We start from the raw sequence: 18,092 nt of genomic DNA, 5'->3' as shown, positions 1-18,092 counted from the left end.
TCGCAGGCCGAACGGTAAGACACGCCCACGCCCGGCCACCGCTCTCTGCACATGACAAAAGACTTTGAATCCCCTGCTCGACGGGGTGTGAATGAACGTGAGAAATGGTGAAATGAGCGGCAGCCTGCCGATCAGGAGGATTAAGAGCCGGACTCTTAATTTCCCGGCTGTTTCGCCTCCTCTGTCTTTTTTTTTTTTTTTCTCTCGCATTTATCCTCAAATAGATTCATTTTCCTGTGTGTTGTACAGAAAATGAGCGTTTGTGTTCTTCATTATTCAGTGATTTCTTTGTATCATTGTGCTTCTGGCTATTTTCCTCTCTCATTTCTTCCGTCCTCTCTTCCTCTCTTCGTTGTGAGTGTTGCAGGAATAATTGACACACCTTTGCAGCCCGGTGTAGCATATTGACTTGCACCTGTAGAGCTGTGATTATCTGCTAGCTTGTGTGCGGCGCTGGCTAATGGGAGGCTGATGAACCCAAAGCAGGCGCTGACATTTTCCTGCCCTGCGGCGGAGGGGGCGGGGGGGAAGGATGCAGGTGTCTGTTCAGGTCTAATGGGCCATCCATTCAGACGTTTAATTGAGAGTCTTTTATCTGCCTCCTGTGACCTCTTTTATTCTCCTTTTCTCCCTCTTTCGTTTTCCCCTCGCTCATCTCTTCTTTTTTTGTTGTCACGCCCCGCCCCTTCTCCGCCGCCGCCGCCTCCTCTTACCCACGCCCCCTTCCTCCCTCCCTCTCCAAACTCTCCCCATTTTTGTTTTTGCACAAGCATCTGCCATCTGCGAAACACCCACAGAATCCACAACATGGAATTCTCTGCCCGTTCTCTTTTCCTCTCCTCTCCTCTCCTCTCCTCCTGCTTCCTTGTCTTTGTCCTTCCCTGTCCTCTGCCTCGTCCTTGTCTCCCTTCGGCTCTCAGCTTGTCTCCGGTGCCTTCCCCTCTACTTTGTTCTCTCTCACTATCATCAAGCGCTCCTTCCTCTCGTCCGCTGCTCTCAGTGTCCTTGCACACAAAGGTACGATTCCTCGTTTGAGATGCAGGTTCTTTCATCCCTCTGACTTACCCGACAGTGTGTCCCACCTATAGGGGACGTGGTCGGGGTCTGGATCTAAAGCCTGTCCTCATATTGCCTCCTCCAGTCTCCATATCAGTTAATGGCAGAAATGGCTTTGATACCACATATGCTGCAGTATGATGACTCTTGTTTTAACCACCAACCCATGACTCTCCTAATGGTTGCAGTTTAACATTAACACATTATTGTCGCATCTTCTCGATATATTTATGTTTTACGACATCATTTCTTTAGCAATTTCAAGTTCAACCAGCCTCGGTGTCATTTCCTGTATCTATAAATGATACTTGTCTTCTGTGGAAGGATCTCTTACCAAAAATCAAATGTCCCCTTTTTATTCCTCCTCTCTATCGTCGCTGGAAGAAAAAAAAAAGCTGAAAGCCCAGCTGTGAGCATTAAAGAGCCGCCTCCTGAATTAATTCTTGACCTTTGCTTCTGACAGCAGATAACATCTGCCCTTCTACAAGAAAGAAAGTCTAATTTTACAGCCATTTTGTCCAAAATTACAATGGGGAGAGTGTAATACAGGGTCATTTTGATGAGCGCTAGAACAGTGAGAATTAGAATGAGAGCAGAGAGGCGAGTAAAGGGGATGATAGAGTCTCATGTAATTTGCTGTGACCTAATTGCAACATTATAAATTGAACTTCATTTTTAGCTCCCAAGCCGAGGTCGGCTGCAGTGAAATATATGTTAGATGGATGTAAGAGAGGGGATTTTTATTCACTTTCTCTGCAGATGGTGAAATGTAAATATTCAGAGATGGCACAGAAGGGAGATGAGAGTCTTTGCAAACCGATTTCTGGCGAGGATGACGAGAGACAGTTGGAAATCCTACTGCTTAACTTTCAGAGAGTTTGTTTTAAGACTTGAAGATTACTGTTTCTCAGGTTCTCATCTATATTTATTTTGGCGAGCGTTACCGCCCGAGGGCTGGAGTGTCCGGGGACGCCGGAGACACGCCAGCCTCACGCTTCTCAGCTGCCGTAAATTGCAAAAATTGCTGGTGAAACGGCTTTTATCACGACGAGGACATTGATTATAAAACCGAGATGCACATGCACGGGCATAGCTACAATGTGCTCAAGGCTGGACTCCTGCCTCTCGGAGCCTGCAGCGGATAATTAGCATCTCTCACACGTGCTTAGGCTTGATTAAAACTCAGTTTGCAGGGAGCAGTGCTGTGAGGTCGCCATCTGTCACCTGCCGAGGCCACCGTGAGATGTTCTCCAGTCAGAGGCGGCGAGGAGGATGATGTGTGTGTGTACGTGGCCTTTCGATAAAGGAAAGGAAATATGGGGAGATGGAAAGAGAAATGGCAGCGACGGGTGAAGGCATAAAGCATCAGGAGGCGCTCTGTTCCCTCTCTCTGCCTGTGGCCTGTATATCACAGCTAAATCACTTGTTTCTGTGTCGGCAGAAAATGCTCCTGATGCAGATCTGGGATTTGTCTTATTTACTTGAACTTTATATGTTGGGGGGGCAGCAGTTTTGGGAAGACTCATACACTTGGAAGTAGTGGTGGGGGAAAAAATCGATTCTGTTCAGTATCGCGATATTTTCCGCCCGCGATTATATCGATACTGTAGCACAAAGTATTGCAATATTTACAATTATATATGTAACAGCCCCTGGCTGGCAAAGCATGACGAGGAGAGTTTCAGAGTTTAAAAGATACCTAGTGTGTCTGCGGAAAGGATGTTCTCCACTGCAGGAGATATAGTAACGGCCCAGAGGAGCACTTTAACATCTGAGCATGTTGACCAACTCCTTTTTCTGAACAAAAATGCCAATATTCCCAAATGAATTTAACATTTTGGGTCATGACCTTGCAGGTCTCAATTTGATTGAAGCTCTAGGTTACTCTTATTTATATGATTGAGCTCAGGTTTATGTTACTCTATTATGTCTGCTTTATGTTACTGTATTGTATTTAAATAATTGTAAGTTATGTGCTGGGAGCTCAGCGTTCATGTGAGAGGTCTCCTATTCAGAAAATAATTACAAAGGTCCTGTGTCCTGAATGTTCAAGGACAAAGTTTTTGCACTTCAGTTACTGTGTAGAAGACAATGTTGTTCACAGAATTAAATGTGACATTTGAAGTGAGTTGAGCAGTCTTATTTTCCTCATGTTTTGTAATGCCTTTGAATAATATTGGGGACATGAATCGCAATAAATCGCAGAATCGAATCGCAATACTTGCAGTATCGCAATATATCGCAGAATCGCAATACTATTGAATCGTGGCCCAAATATCGCAATACAATTGAATCGTCACATTTTTGCCAATTCCCACCCCTACTTGGAAATCAGATATACTAAGCATCGAGAGTGCGAGATCTAAGGATCATAAAACCTACAGCGTGTGAAAGGAGCTGCAGCGCTAAAAGTTTTCAGCTCCTGTTTTGTCCCCATGTTACAGAATCTATCTGTTTGTATGAATCAAATTCCCATCGTTAAATCCTCTATTTCATATCGTAGCCTGGAATAGGGTTAGGGGACGTTCAGGGAGGATATGAAGAAGGTGTTGAAAAAAAAAAAAAAAGCTGGCAAATCGCCATTATTCTCAGCTTTGGTAACTGACAGGTAAAGTGAAGAAAATGATTTTCAAAGTGACCCACAGAGATGCAACATAAAGACAATTGGAAAGTCTTTGGTTGCAAAGAGTGAAAGAGATTTATTGAAGCCTGACTGCTCCTCAGCAGCGCCGGAGGAAGAGCTCACCCCTCTGCATGTTATATTACAGACACTATAATGGCTTGTTTCTCCTGCTCTGTGTACTTCTGCTGATTTGTGCACATCAGTAAAAAATCTACACTTTAATCGTTTTCACATGCAAAGAGCTTCTTCAATGCTGGTGCTCCTTAGCTGGAGAGTAGTTGGCAGGAACATGATGTGTTATGGGATTTATTGTGTAGCTTGAATAATAAGTTTGAACGTATCAAATGAGAAGATTTGCTTCTTAGCTGTGTGTTCTGTGATTATAAATTGATTCGACTTTCTGGGGTTTCATCTTTCACCTCCACGAATAACAATGACAATTTCGTACGAGAGAAAATATGTGATTGATTCATTTTGTTATTTTCTGTTTGACAAAAACAAAACACACTATTTTAAGACATCACTCTGGGCTTTAAAAAGAAAAATCTATCTTGGGATGTTTTTGTGGACAACAAACAATTATCAGTCAACTGAAAATAATATCCACCGTATTATCTGACTGAATGATCAAAGGTTGCAGACTTAATGGGGGTTTTTGCAAAATATTGATGGATCAATTTCAGGGAATGAAAGACTGAGTCCATGAAGAGCTTCACACTGTGGGTGTTAGCGTGTGTGTCACTGCAGAACCTGCCTGTCACTGCGTCTGAGCATTGATTCTTCACCAACATGTATGTTTACGCAAACGCTTCAGTAAGGCAGAGTATTTTTTTATAACACAACATTGTATAAAAACATATTTATGGCTTCGTGTTTGTGAGAGTATACGCTGAGGAAACAGACCATAGTGTGTGTGCATGTGCATTTAATGACACAACATAACCATCATAACAATCGACTTCTGGAAGGAGCCTGTCTATTCTCAAGAGCCGGCACATATTTCTGTGTGATGTGCGCATATGTGTGTGTGTGTGTGTGTGCACGCGTGTGAGTGTGTCTTTCTGTTTGTGCGCCGGCGAGCACTTAGCACTTTGTATGTCTTATTTTCACAGTGGTTGGTATTTCTTTCCTGACGCATTCACGACTCGAGAGCAGTGGAGAGGCTGGAAACCGCGAGCAGGGCTGGAGCCGTGTGAGGCGCCAGCGACTCGAGGCCTGTGGAAGTGTGCTCACAGTTTGGCACAATTAGCACCAAAAGGGGTCCCTGCTTGACAAATTAGCACACAAAATGTCAGCCGGTAGTTTAGCACATCCACAATGAGCCCCTCGCAAATTAGCACATATTTTGAGGAGGGAGCTGGCACACTATTATGAATCGAGAGAGTCTGGCAAATTAGCACATCTGTTGCCAGTGCACAGAATGAATCCATGTTATATGATCGCTGGTTTCCTCCTTGGAGCCGGGTCAGGGATGAGGGTTTGTGTGTTTGTGTGTGTGTGTGTGTGTGTTTGTGTGTGTGTGTGTATGTGCGCTCATTATAAGAGATGGCTGAGATTGATCTTGTGGCTACGGTAGAGCTAATTATTACCCTGAGTGCAGCTGAACACAGGTGTCTTTGAATGCCGCAGGCGTGGGCTTTAAATTCTCACATCAGTCACATTATCCCTGGGACTCAGTTGTTTCTTACCTGACAGGTTTGTTTAGGCTCAATCTCCGGAGTGCGTGATTCTGTGTGTTCCACACGTGTCCGTGGTGGAGTGTGTGAGTCAGCCCGGGGCTTAGCGTCCAGCGGTGGCAGGTGACAGTCCAGACCAGTGTCAAGAGGCTTTAGGGTGACGGGAGTGATTCTATTCTGGAGAAAATACTAGTAACACGCAGAACAAGTCAAACAACAACAGTTCAACTCTGGTTCACATGAGCTGCTTTCTCCTCTGGGTTCAGTTTCCATAACTCTGAACAGGGCGCTTGATTGAATTATTGATTCATTGCAGAGTCACAAGATTCATTGAGCTTTTTTTTTTTTGCTCATGTGAAGTTGAGTTATCAACCATGTTTCCAGGTTATGGATCTTTTGATGTCTGGATCTTTCATGCTTTATAACACCAGCATTCACATGACTTTACCAGTGGAAGTTTTCTAATCAATTTCCTTTACCATTATCTAGAATTTTAAGATAAAGGCATGGGTTGGATTCAACGAAGAATATAGCTGGTATCATCTTATTAAAAAAATTCTATCTCTGAGTCAAGGCCTGAGGAAGTGGATAGAGAAGGACGTCACTCGTAAAGGATGAAGAACAAAAATAGTTCCACCCTACATCTGTACAAACAGATTTCCAGTGACTCTCATTCAGCCGTCACCGATGAAGGCTTGTTTGTGTGATATCACAGCCCCGGTGAGCGTAGGGCTCAGTTGTTGTATCCCGTGCCCTGGTCAGATTTCTGGGGATCTTCAGGGAGAGAGAGAATTGGCCCTTGTGCAGCGTAGGAAGGTCAGTCTACCACAAGGGGAGCTTCAGATTAATGACCAGCAGCGGCCGCTCTCCACAGGCCTTCATGCATCATGTCCCATTCACTGACAAACATGTCACGGGAGCGCTCCCACTGGGAATTTCTGAGATATTTACGGAGCCTTTCCATCACTTGTGCCGGCTGCCTGTTGTCTCCGAGCGGTGGTCCTCACTGCAGGAAGACGGAGGGGAGACAGAAGCAGGCCAGGGGGCTGGGGGGGAGGGGAGGGGGTGGAGGTCTTAAAGCCTAAACACTGACTCCATGTGCATAGCCGAGCTACTTGCCCTAGCGACAAGTTTGCTCGCTGGTTGCCATGGCAGCCCCCCCCCAATAGCCCACCGCCATCCTGCAGCTATGCTGCTGGTCATTAGTCACAGAGACAGGCCGTCCACGCTATCTCAACGCCCTTCCTCCACCAATCAGCTGTTCGGATTCCAAAACTACCAGTGACATATAATAGATGTAGATGTAGATAGACATCAGTCGCCATGGCAACATGTGGGACTCTCATCTTCCTTTGTAGCTGAGCACGTAATGAGAGCTAAGTGTAGTTTCATTCAGAGATCCTTTAGTAGTAAATTATCCTCCCTGCTATTATTTACACTATACTGATGTCAGAAATGTCTAGAATATGTATGTACTGAAAATATACTTAGTACTAAAACACGGTACTATATGATGTATGTACGACCTTCAGAGGTGAGTGGTTTCTGTTTACTGAGACGAATTTCAAATTAACTCCATTTCTGTCAGAAACCAGTGTTATGATCAGTCCACAATGATAAAGTGTGAGCAAACATTAAAAGAGAATATAATTTACATAGAGGAGACACCCTCTCACACAACACTTTGATTTCAACTTTATGCCCTCTCTCTCTCTCACACGCACACACACACACACACACACACACACACACACACACTGAGAGACACTCTGTCTGTTTTCTAGTCAGGGTGATTATCCAGCTCATAACTCACTTAGAGTCTTCATTTGCACCATAATTCACACCAGTCCCAACGACGGCAGCTCCATAATTCACACACACGCTGATTATCTCAGCTGTAACTCACACACCTGCAGTCGGAGAGACTGCAGCAGCGAGCGGCGAGAGGGAGGACGGATGAGACGAGACACGGGGGTGTTCGACCTTAAGCTAAATATACATTACAATCTATTATAATGTCTTTTTCCAAGACGCCGAAAGTCCAGTTTGGGAAGAAATATCAGACTCATCATTCAATAGAAACAATATTGAAGATGTGTTCTCTAAAAAAATGTAAACCATACGCTCATGTAACATCAAATCTTACATTTCTTGTTTGATTTTCCATGTGCCATCATATTCCAAGGTAATCCAATGTTTGAAATCCCCCTCGAGACACTAAATGTGATGTTTTGCTTCCTCTGTGATCTCCAAAAAAACAATTTCTTTAAAACCAGCATATCTGAGCCATACATCGTGCCAAAGAAATCCAATGAACATAACTTAATATCCTTACGCTCCGTGCTCTCTCTTCTCAGACTCGCTGAACAGGCCGCTGCAGACCTGTCTGTTCCCTCAGGGCGACGGCACAATAATGATTTATTAGGCCGGACTGACGTGATTCCTATCATCTTTAATGGGGATTCTTAGGTATTCATTCCTTAGGAGATTAATGTGGCATCTCAGTGTAATGAAATGACCATTAATAGCAACGTGTTCACATCGCACTGCTGGTGCCGAGCAGGGGGACACATGAAAACTTCATTATTGTTGCTCGCTCAGTGCTTTAGTGAAACACAAAACATGCACGAGAATGCCTCTGTAGCTGGTCGTGTGTGTGTACCTGTTTTTGTTACGTCTGTAGGACCTTTTCCAGAATAAACACCGACCTTGTCAGGACTCGTGGACCTCATGGGGACCACAGCCCGGTTCTTATGAGGGACAACATCTGTGGTCCTGGAAAATATTTGGGGTAATATAGGAATTGTGATTAGGTTATAGTTATGCACTAAATGGGCCATGATTAGGGTTAGGGTTGGGCATGAATAGGTTATGGTTAACGTCAGGGGTAAAATGTGAATTGTGATAACTTCCTGGTTCGGTCTAGGCTTGAATTGTTCCTGGCTAAGATTATGGGTTAGGCATGAATTGTTCCTGGTGGGTTAGGGTTTTGGTTCAGCTGCACAAACTGTGTGTTTGTGTGTTTGTGTGTAAGAAAAGACAATAAAAAAAGAAAGGACCATAATATGAAGACAGTTAAGACAACATCCAGTTTGACTGTACCATGCTGACAATGATAAAGCTCACCTCCCTAAGTAAATGACATCTTCTCTGCCCTCCTGCTCTCCCTTTCTATCATTCGCTGCTGCTATTTATAGCTGCCGTCTCTCGCTGCAAAGCTCTCTCTCTCTCTCTCTCTCTCTCTCTCTTCCTCCACTCCCTCTCTGTCTCTTCCTCTCTCCTTCTCACTCTTCCCCTCGCTTTCTGTAATTGAATCAATAAACAGGCTCTAAACTTTTATTTTTTGTCTTACTTTGGATTTTCCAGCCGACTCTCCGTCCTCGGAGAGGGTGGGAACCGTGGATGGACTCCTGAACTCTGCCTCTTCTCTCCGAGAGGGTTTCTCAGAGCGGCTCTCACAAACCCCTCACTTTCATCTTTCCTCCCTTTTCCTCCCCTCATCCGCTCTCTTTTAAGTTTGATTTCTGAAAAGCTTTCTCAGGATTTAGCCCGTCCTCAAAGGTGCACGAGCTGTTCGAGCTGTTTTTTATTACCGTGTTTATTTGGAAAGTTGGAAGTTGTTGCTCGACACGACAGCTGTTTGAGCTGTTTGACATAGAAATATATCTGGAGTAATTTTATTTTCTTACATGTGATGCAATCCACAACATGGCAGCTTCACTTCAGGCTAATGATGGTTGAGTAAGAAAACTCTGTCATCACGGAATTGCACTGGTATTGGGTCTTTACTTTGTATCAACGAATATACAACGTCAGTCTCTCGGAATTGGTATCGGGAAACTGGTAGATTAAAATGTCTAGAAATTAGATATATCCCAAGTGACTGGCCAAGACAAAGTATCCGGGCCTTATTGAAGAAAACCTGGTTTTAAGAATAAAGTCGTAATATTCCGAGATAAAAGGAGTGAAAAATGGAAATAAGTCAGAAGGAGAACCTGTGCTCGCCGGACCTGTAACTTATTTTAATATCAGGCAGACATAACCAACGATAACCTCCGAGTTGACCGTTGCAAAACATTTCCTCCTCCAGTAAAGAGGCAATATCCTCCAGGTCTGTGTGCTTCTTTCGTCAGAATAAGTTTCTTGCACAATATTTTCAAAGTCCTCAGACAGAAGATTAATAATTTTGTTATTTATGAAGCTCAGACAAAAGTATAAACTCGGCAAGATGCTCCACATTCTTCATTTTAATGCAGGCTGCAGTCTGATATATATTCCACCTTTAAAATATAACTTATCCTGCAACTTCATTCTCAAAGTCTCTCCATATAAAGCCTTGAAAAATACCAGTAACAAAAGAACATACGCTTTAAAACACAAGCAGGTACTTTGTTTGAAGTTCCTGACGTGCGTTTCTTGTGTTTTAAATAAATCCATTAGTTGCGACACCATCTTGAAATGGAGACCCGTTTGCAGCGGGTCAGTTGGAACGCCGTCTTCCTTTGTTTAGGATTCTGAAGCACGCTGACGGACCATCTGGAGCTTTAAAGGCTTTCTCCTCAAAATAACAACGACAGGTTTGAAAGGAGCCGCTTCAAGTCGACGGCGCCGTACTTTGCGGCGTTAATTATATCGTCTGGCTCGCTCGGCGGTGAAACAAGGTTTGTTGTTTGTTTTTAACGTGTTGAGGCTGTTTACACTTAAAGAGCATCGCGAAAGGTGTGATTCTCATATTTCCAAAAGGTAACAAGATTCCTGAGGCGGTCACAGCGTGGTACTCCGACAACTAAAGTAACAGTGAAATATCGTGCGCTCTAAATAGTTTGGACTTTTTTATGAGTTTATTAAACAATTTCCTTTATTTTCTGACTTGATTGACCTTCCCTGTCCTTCTTTTCTTATCTTTCTTCCCTTCCTCCTTCTCCCTCTTTGTGTCTTTTCGCCCTAATCTCCTTAATCCCCGCGCTCTTGTTTTTCTTTGCCCTCCTCTCATCTGAGAATCATTAGAATCAATTGGGCAAAATTGAAGAGTGAACCTTTCTGTCAAGGCTGAGCGAGGGAGTTAAAGAAGGGCGCCCACCCCTGAACTCACCTCCCTACGCAACTAATTGCCCGTAATTACACTGACGACTGCCACGGAATGCAAATCAGCCCCGGATCCCAACGCCCCGAGATCCGTCTCATGTCAGCGCGTGACTGAGCTCTGCACCGGGCTGAACTCGATTCCATCAATTACATGACAGTACATATACCGGGAGTGGTGCTAAAGAACAGAAAGACGATAGCACTGCTCAAGCTGTAACGGCCTCGATCAGGTCAAACATTTACCTGATTGTCACTCGTGTTAACGAATCTATTACAATTACAGGAGAAGGAATTGGCCGTTGTGAGTTCTTCAGTTCTTGCGCTCATATTGTTTGTTTTTCCTCTCGGCCCACAGGAGGAATATTTGAATCCATCGAGAGCGGCCCCTCCGGAGCAGAGGAACTCGCCTTTAAATTTGCCTTGAACACAATCAACAGGAACCGCACCTTGCTCCCCAACACCACGCTGACCTATGACATCCAGAGAATCAACATCTTCGACAGCTTCGAGGCCTCCAGGAAAGGTGAGGCCGGAGGAATCACCGACACATCTAGCAGCCACTGGTTCTGTTTGCAATTAAGCACGATTGATTATTGATCAGTGGAATTATCTAGATAAGCAAAACTGTGATTTAGTTTCTCATATAACTTTGTATTATTACAGGGTTTTAGAAGTGAAGAAATCAACTTTTTATGAGATATAAATAGATGAATACTTATATTAATCCCGAGGGGAAATTTAGATCATATATAAGCGAAACATGAACAAGGTTTTTTTTATTAAGGATTATTGTCTGTACTAGTTTCGCTCTGTGAGCTTCTGCTGATGTGATTCATATTTTCACATTTATTAATATCAATAGATCTAATTTCTTTGCAGTATCTGTTGGTGTTTCATCAGACATTTTCATGAGTTGGGCGATAAGAATCAGTTGATATGAGCTTGAAAACAATGCGGGAAATTATGTTTTCTCTTATTTATAATAGATTTAATGCTTAAAATTTGGAAATCTTAAGCCTCAATTTCATTTCCTTTTAATTTTTAATTTGTATGAGTTTGATAATCATATGTAGATTAATATTTAAATCAGCTGATATATTGGTGTCAGACATTTTTTTATTCCATAATATCGGTATTGGCATCAACCCCCAAAACGCCACATCAGTCGGACTGTGGTCTGTTTTGGTTTGTTTCTTTGGCTTGATGTGGACGGACACAGACCAGTAAGTGTTGAAAGGTGGTAGATCTAACAGAAACAAAAATCCTGACTCTCTCTACTTCTTCCCGACCAGCATGTGACCAGCTCTCCCTCGGGGTGGCGGCCATTTTTGGCCCCTCGCACAGCTCGTCGGCCAATGCAGTCCAATCCATCTGCAACGCTCTGGGAGTGCCCCACATCCAGACCCGGTGGAAGCACCAGGTGTCGGACAACAGGGACTCGTACTACGTCAGCCTGTACCCCGACTTCTCCTCCCTCAGCAGAGCCATCCTGGACCTGGTGCACTTCTTCAAGTGGAGGACGGTCACTGTTGTCTATGACGACAGCACAGGTACAGGTACAGATGGTGTCCGTCTTCCTCTTCACGTCCTGTCTGTGTTTCTTTTTGGTGTGTGATGATGAATGCGCTGTGTGTAAAGCCCTGCACCCCCCAAAACTGTCTAGAGGAGCAGGAGGGTACCAGGTGAACTCCAAAAAAAAAAAGTATCACTGCTGCTCAGAGTTCAGCGAGTGCTTTGTAACCTGTCAAGTTAATTTTAGAAATCAATAGCTTACTGTTCTGCCTCAGTCCTCCAGGTGCTGCCCATGTCAGTCTTCCTTCCAGGAGAGTGAGCAGCAGCAAAGAAAGAAAAAAATGGAGAACCACATTACCCAGAATGACCCAGTGTCTCTTCAGATTAATGCAATGCAGAATTGTAGTATGTGGGAGCTGACAACAGCCATTAATAACACGGAGACACTTGATCTCTGAGGGTGGCCATCAAATGTGTCTGCGAGCCATTTTGTCTATCCCGTGACTTTGTGGAGTGCCTCATAATATGCATTTTAAAAAGACCAGTCGTATTTTAGCCGGAGTGCCGTGATATCTTTATGAGGTAGAGTGTGAGCGCTGCGGAGAAGAGAACAATAATCAAATGCGTATTCGCAATTTACGAGCGATTTGGCCTGATGTGCCTGACAAGTTAATGTAAGTAAATTAGACAGAGTCGAGAGGAGGTCTAAATTCTCGACAGGTTGCATAATGAATTCACTCTCTTCTCTGAGAAAACGAGCATCGTCTGGCGGGTTGACGTTCTAAATCGTGCCACTAAATAGATATTTAAAACCCGTTTCTGCAGCTTTTATCGGCTAATGGCGTCTCGGCGATATTGGTTTTACTGCCGCCACCGGTACGTGTAGTTTTGCAGCTGTTGCACACATTTCGGTAAACAGCCGGTCCTGCAGCATGCTAGCATTAACCTTGGATGATATCCCAATGACTCGTCCCGCTTGCCACATTACCCCGGCTCATCTCCTTGACCTCTCTTCTCCTCCGTGCCCAGCAGCTCAGTACGTTAACACCCTCGTTCTCCGGCGCCGTGCCGAGGGCCGACCTCTCGCCTCTCTCTCTCTCGGTCAGACCGGAGCCGCCCGGGCCTTCTCTTCGGGAGCGTTTTTTTCGGCTGCAACACACCTGACGCCCTGAAAAGTGTGACAGCTGCATAGCCGCACCGCATCCCCCCCCCCCCCGCCGCTTCCACCCAGTCCCAGGCTGTAATCACACAGCTTCATGCTCCAGGGCCCCACGCTGCTGATTGGAGCCTATCTGACGGCTGGCAGGAAAAACTATCGGAGGGGATAAAATATTCACACACAGCCGTTAGAAGATCCAGGGGGAAAGTCTGAAGGCATTAGCCAGAGCCCACAAACATCCACGCTGACAGTGTTACCCAAACGTTGAGCTCCCTTGACAGATTTTTTTTTTCCTCTTGCTTAACACCTCCGAAAGTGTCGGGCACGGACTAAAACAGGAAGATGCAGACATGACCCAGTGTGGGGATCTATTGGGATTACCTGTGGAAAAGCTCCAGGAGGTTCAGTATTCCTCCTACAATGGTGCTTTTCACAATAAGACCTGGCGTGTTCCTATTTCACACCAATCTTTCCCCAGGCCTCGGGGAGACCCAGCCCCACTCACAGTCCCACCGTTAAACTGCTCACACAGCACTTCATTTCAAAATAAGAAATAGGCTGAGCCATCTTAAAGTGGTTGCATGGAAAGAAAGAAAGAAAGAAAGAAAAAAAAAAAATCCTATCTCTCTCCAGTTCCCCCTCTCGAACTACCCTCGCTGCTCCAGCCATTTTTATACCCATGACAAGTAATCATCTCTCCCATCAATCCAGCCTCTTTCATCCCTGAACTCTGAAGTTCTTTACTGAGGAGAGAAAGTCATTGTAATCTCATCACAGCATCTCCCGGAGAGCTTTCTACCTGAGCGCGTGGTTCGAGAAATGAAAGGTGAAGATTGTCGCTCGGTATGCGGCGTCAGGCTCCCCAGGGGCAAGAACAAGCTGGGCAAACAGAGCCGCCCTCATCAGAGCACATCTGAAGTGTGTGAGAGAGACAGACGAGACCGGATCGGCCCGCGGCTTTCCATCACGATACAATTGAAACCTATTCATCGCTCCTGTATCGCATCGCAGTGCATAGACGACGAGAGCAAATCAACATTCGGGAGCCTTCTGTGGGATTGGGAGTTTCTGTTTGCAGATCGATGTTCTTTCCATTCCGTGCTTTTGGTATAAAAGAGTGCAACGTGCTGGCTTGGTGTTAAAGTCTCTTGATGGGTCTGTGGCAGGCTGTTGGCTTGCCAGGCACGAGTGGGAGGATCAATAGGCTGCAGATTAGGATGGCATGCATATGAGCCGTTCTCTGCCGAGACAAAACTGAAACCAGTTGTTTTCTCTTTTTGGCCTCCTCAGCATCTGGGACAATACAAAATGGCGGCGGATCAAACACGCTACGTTGCTGCATCTTTTTTTTTTTAAAAGTCCCCTTTTCACGCTATATGTATCGTCTTTGTCTGCAGGTCTCATTCGACTGCAGGAGCTGATCAAGGCGCCGTCACGATACAACATCCGTTTGAAGATCCGACAGCTGCCCACCGAGACCAAGGACGCCAAGCCCCTTCTGAAGGAGATGAAGAAAGCGAAGGAGTTCCACGTCATCTTTGATTGTGGCCATGAGATGGCTGCGTGGATCCTGAAGCAGGTACGAACCCAACTTAACGAGCTACAGTGGAAATGGAGATTCACCAACTAACCAAACGTGTGAGACCTCGGGCGTCGTCGATACTGTAACTATAGGTTTTCTAATGTTAGTGGAGACAAAACACACAAATCCAAGACGTAACCTTAAAGACTGAGTCGTTTTCAATCGTTGATCAATAACTAGTAACGACTTTTCATTAGCTGCACCCCTATTAATTAATATTCACCTTCAGGTTCAATATGTATAGACTGTTTATAAAGATGGGCTTCATGATGGCGCCAAAGCATCTAGATTGCTAACAATATAGGTCATAAACTCCGCCTCCTCCATGTTAACAGATGGGACATGGACCAAACCAAAATGACGGGACCCCGCTCCCTCCGTTCTTATCCGGGATATTATAGCTTCATTTCTGGATAGGGGAAAGAAACAGAGACACATCGTCCATCTTTATATACAGTCTATGGTAAACAGTTCTGTAACTAAAGTTGATGGAAGAGTTTTGCTGCATCTGTGCATGAGACAAGTCATTTTATCATAGTGAATCGTAAATTTAATTAAAGTGAATTAACTGCAGCGCCAACATTTACATAATTTCCCCTAAAAGCGACGCAGACCCGGCACACCGACTCGTAGTTCGTTCATTATGCACATGTCCTAAAACAATAAGCTCATGTGTGTTACCTTTTATTACTTTTCTTCTCTCTTTAAGCAATGATGCGAGTGATTCAGATACCTACTTTCTGCTCTCTGCGCTTTTTAATCTCTCCGCGGAATATTAGATCTCTGCGACTGACCCATCATAATAGACGCACTCCGTTGCACAATAAAAGGTTTTTTTAATTAGAAAGTCTAATTCTGCTCAGAGGCATGTTGAATTCATTTAACACAGGCACATTATTTATGAGGAGTGCGGGGGGTTCTTATTGAATTGAAGTCTTCTCACGAGCGTCTCCGTACAGCTGTATGTCGACAGGAAGCAACGAGAAGGATTATTTATTGATGGTGGAGACTTCACAAGAACAACACAAATGCTCTATGTCAACAGCACGGTTCAGCGCATCCTCCGATATCTTCGAGTTGTGTTTATATTTTTCATCGAGACCACACACACTGCATTTTCTTTACTATGAAGAGCCATTCTCACAGACAACAATTTGTGTTGTGTTTTAGACGTTGTTTTTTTCCCTCCTATCACTTCCAGACGGAGGTGTGAAATAAACAAAACCATATCAGTGCAAACAACACGTTCTGTGTGAAAAGTAACTAATTGAAAAAACCCTTTAACGCTTTAAATGTGTTGTGTGTGAATTTCTCTTTCAGGGGGTAGAACATGGAGAGGAAGAATGGTTGAGACGTTATCCCCTGAGTGTGCCTCAGTGTGATGCTCATTCAGTAAATCAGAAGTCAATCAGCACCAAATCAAAATGCGCGAGTCTATTTATAGCTAAATTCCTCACTCTCCGCTGTTTTCCCTGCAAGAGAAGACACGTCAAAAGTGACGGTTAAATAAAAGTTAAATGAAGAATTAAAATGAATCGAGCTCATTAAGCCATTAATCGTTGATTTATCAGCACCACCCACTGTGTTCTCCTCCCTACAGGCCCTCGCCATGGGGATGATGACAGAGTACTACCATTATATTTTTACTACCCTGGTAAGTACGCCGGCACTTGTTTAATGTTGGGGGGAAAAAAAAGCAATTACACACCATGCATGTTGCGTGTCTTTTTATTTTTTCATGGCTCTATCTGCTGTTCAATGTGTTTGTGAGGTTGTATTTTTCTGCAAGTGCTCAACTAGTTTTTACTTGATGCAAGGCAAAGAAACATCCGTCTGCCTTGAGTGTCTGATAACAGCTTTTTCTTCTCCGGGAACCAAATGAAATACCAGGAGCCGCTCAAAGGAAAACACGTTATTATTCTCACTTTGTGTGGAGCGTCTTGAACCTGAGCCTCAACCCGACTCTCGAAATAGAAACGCTCGGCCTTGAGAAGCTGACCCGTTGTCATAGTTGATTTTGAAATAAGCAATTTGCATTTAAAGCATCCTCGGCGGAAACAAAAGTTTTACAACGCGCTTGTTTTTCCAAAACTCCGCAGCAACCTTCCTCACCCCCCCAATCCCCCCCGCCCCGCCGCCGGGCCGTCCGCGGCTCCGAGCGCGGAAAACAAAAGCCGTTGGAGATATTTTATTCCGACTCTGGCATCAGCGATTGAAGTCCGCCAAAGTTCTTTGATGTAGCCACTACAAAGATTGCCGCGCTCCAGAGGAAGAGCGGCACATCTTCTCTGAGCACGCGGGAAAAAACAGAGGAGTGAGAGCTCAGATAATAGCCCCCGAGCAGATGAGGCCGTCGCCCATTTGCTCCATTATGGTTCCAACAAACAAATGATGGGCGCGCTGGGTGTGTGTGGTGTGGAGCGTGGTCGCAAAAGGCTGAGTGAAGAGGTTGGAGAAAAAGCTGACCCCGGAAAAAGTAAATAAGGCATTTACCCCTGTGCAGGACGCACATAAGAGCCAGGCCCTAGATGAAAGGGGGAGGGGGGATGAGTGACAGCAGGTATGTCATCAGGAAAGGAACGAGAACAGTGATTATAGTCGTGTTTGGGCCACATGCTGCTGCTGCTGCTGCTGCTGCTGCTGCTGCCGCTGGTGGAGATGGAAACATGCCTGCTCCTAACATCAGGCCGTGTTTGGCAGGTTGGAGGCCACGGCGCCGGCCAAAGCTGCCGCACACTGGTGCCGAGCCATCCGTGCAGCTCTCCGAATGGGACAGCAAACATTGACCGTGACACGCACACACACACACACACACACACACACATTCTGCAGCCAGCGTTTGCCTCTGCTCCGTCAGCTGTGTGGTTTCATCCCAGAGACATCTGCCTGGTGCGGTGCCAGACGTGCTGTACGCAGGACAATTGGGTCGTCCTTTCACTTCCACATGATAGATGGCACTCCACCAGAAGCCATGCCTGTGACCTTGAGCGCCGCGCCTTCATCAGGGCGACTGCCTCGGCACGAGAACAGATGACTCCTGAAACACCTTCGGCCGCACTTCTCCCTCTCACCTCGTTTCGCCAAAGCTGACACTCAACTTAATGTTTTTAATTTAAAATCATCAAGGTTGTGTGAAAATGAGCAGGAATCTGGCTCTAACGCATCTGGGATTTGTGTGTCATGCTTGCAGGACCTGTACGCCCTGGACATGGAGCCGTATCGTTTCAGCGGCGTCAACATGACGGGGTTCCGCATCCTCAACACGGAGAGCTCTCAGGTGACGTCCATCATCGAGAAGTGGTCAATGGAGCGGCTGCAGGCCCCCCCCAAGCCGGACTCGGGCCTGCTGGATGGATTCATGACGGTAGGCCTGACTTGCTTTGTGCTGCTTACGTAACG

General features: G+C 45.2%; 1 protein-coding gene across 3 annotated transcripts in view; it reads left to right on the top strand.

Annotated features, from left to right (window-relative positions):
- The window catches only part of LOC133024027 (glutamate receptor ionotropic, kainate 2-like), a 61,522-nt gene that overhangs the window by 7,992 nt on the left and 35,438 nt on the right, over window positions 1-18,092 (top strand). For 2 of the 3 annotated variants that reach the window (XM_061090975.1, XM_061090974.1), the window contains 5 exons: window positions 10,796-10,963; window positions 11,733-11,990; window positions 14,509-14,690; window positions 16,294-16,347; window positions 17,884-18,057. In XM_061090975.1, coding sequence (XP_060946958.1) covers window positions 10,796-10,963; window positions 11,733-11,990; window positions 14,509-14,690; window positions 16,294-16,347; window positions 17,884-18,057 — 836 coding nt within the window. Of the gene's footprint in view, window positions 1-10,795; window positions 10,964-11,732; window positions 11,997-14,508; window positions 14,691-16,293; window positions 16,348-17,883; window positions 18,058-18,092 lie in introns of all 3 variants that reach the window. The other variant, XM_061090973.1, reaches the window with a different exon arrangement.

This window comes from Limanda limanda, chromosome 18, assembly GCF_963576545.1.
Source record: "Limanda limanda chromosome 18, fLimLim1.1, whole genome shotgun sequence".
In the NCBI taxonomy this organism is placed as follows: domain Eukaryota; kingdom Metazoa; phylum Chordata; class Actinopteri; order Pleuronectiformes; family Pleuronectidae; genus Limanda; species Limanda limanda.
This window is presented reverse-complemented; position numbering and strand designations above follow the sequence as displayed.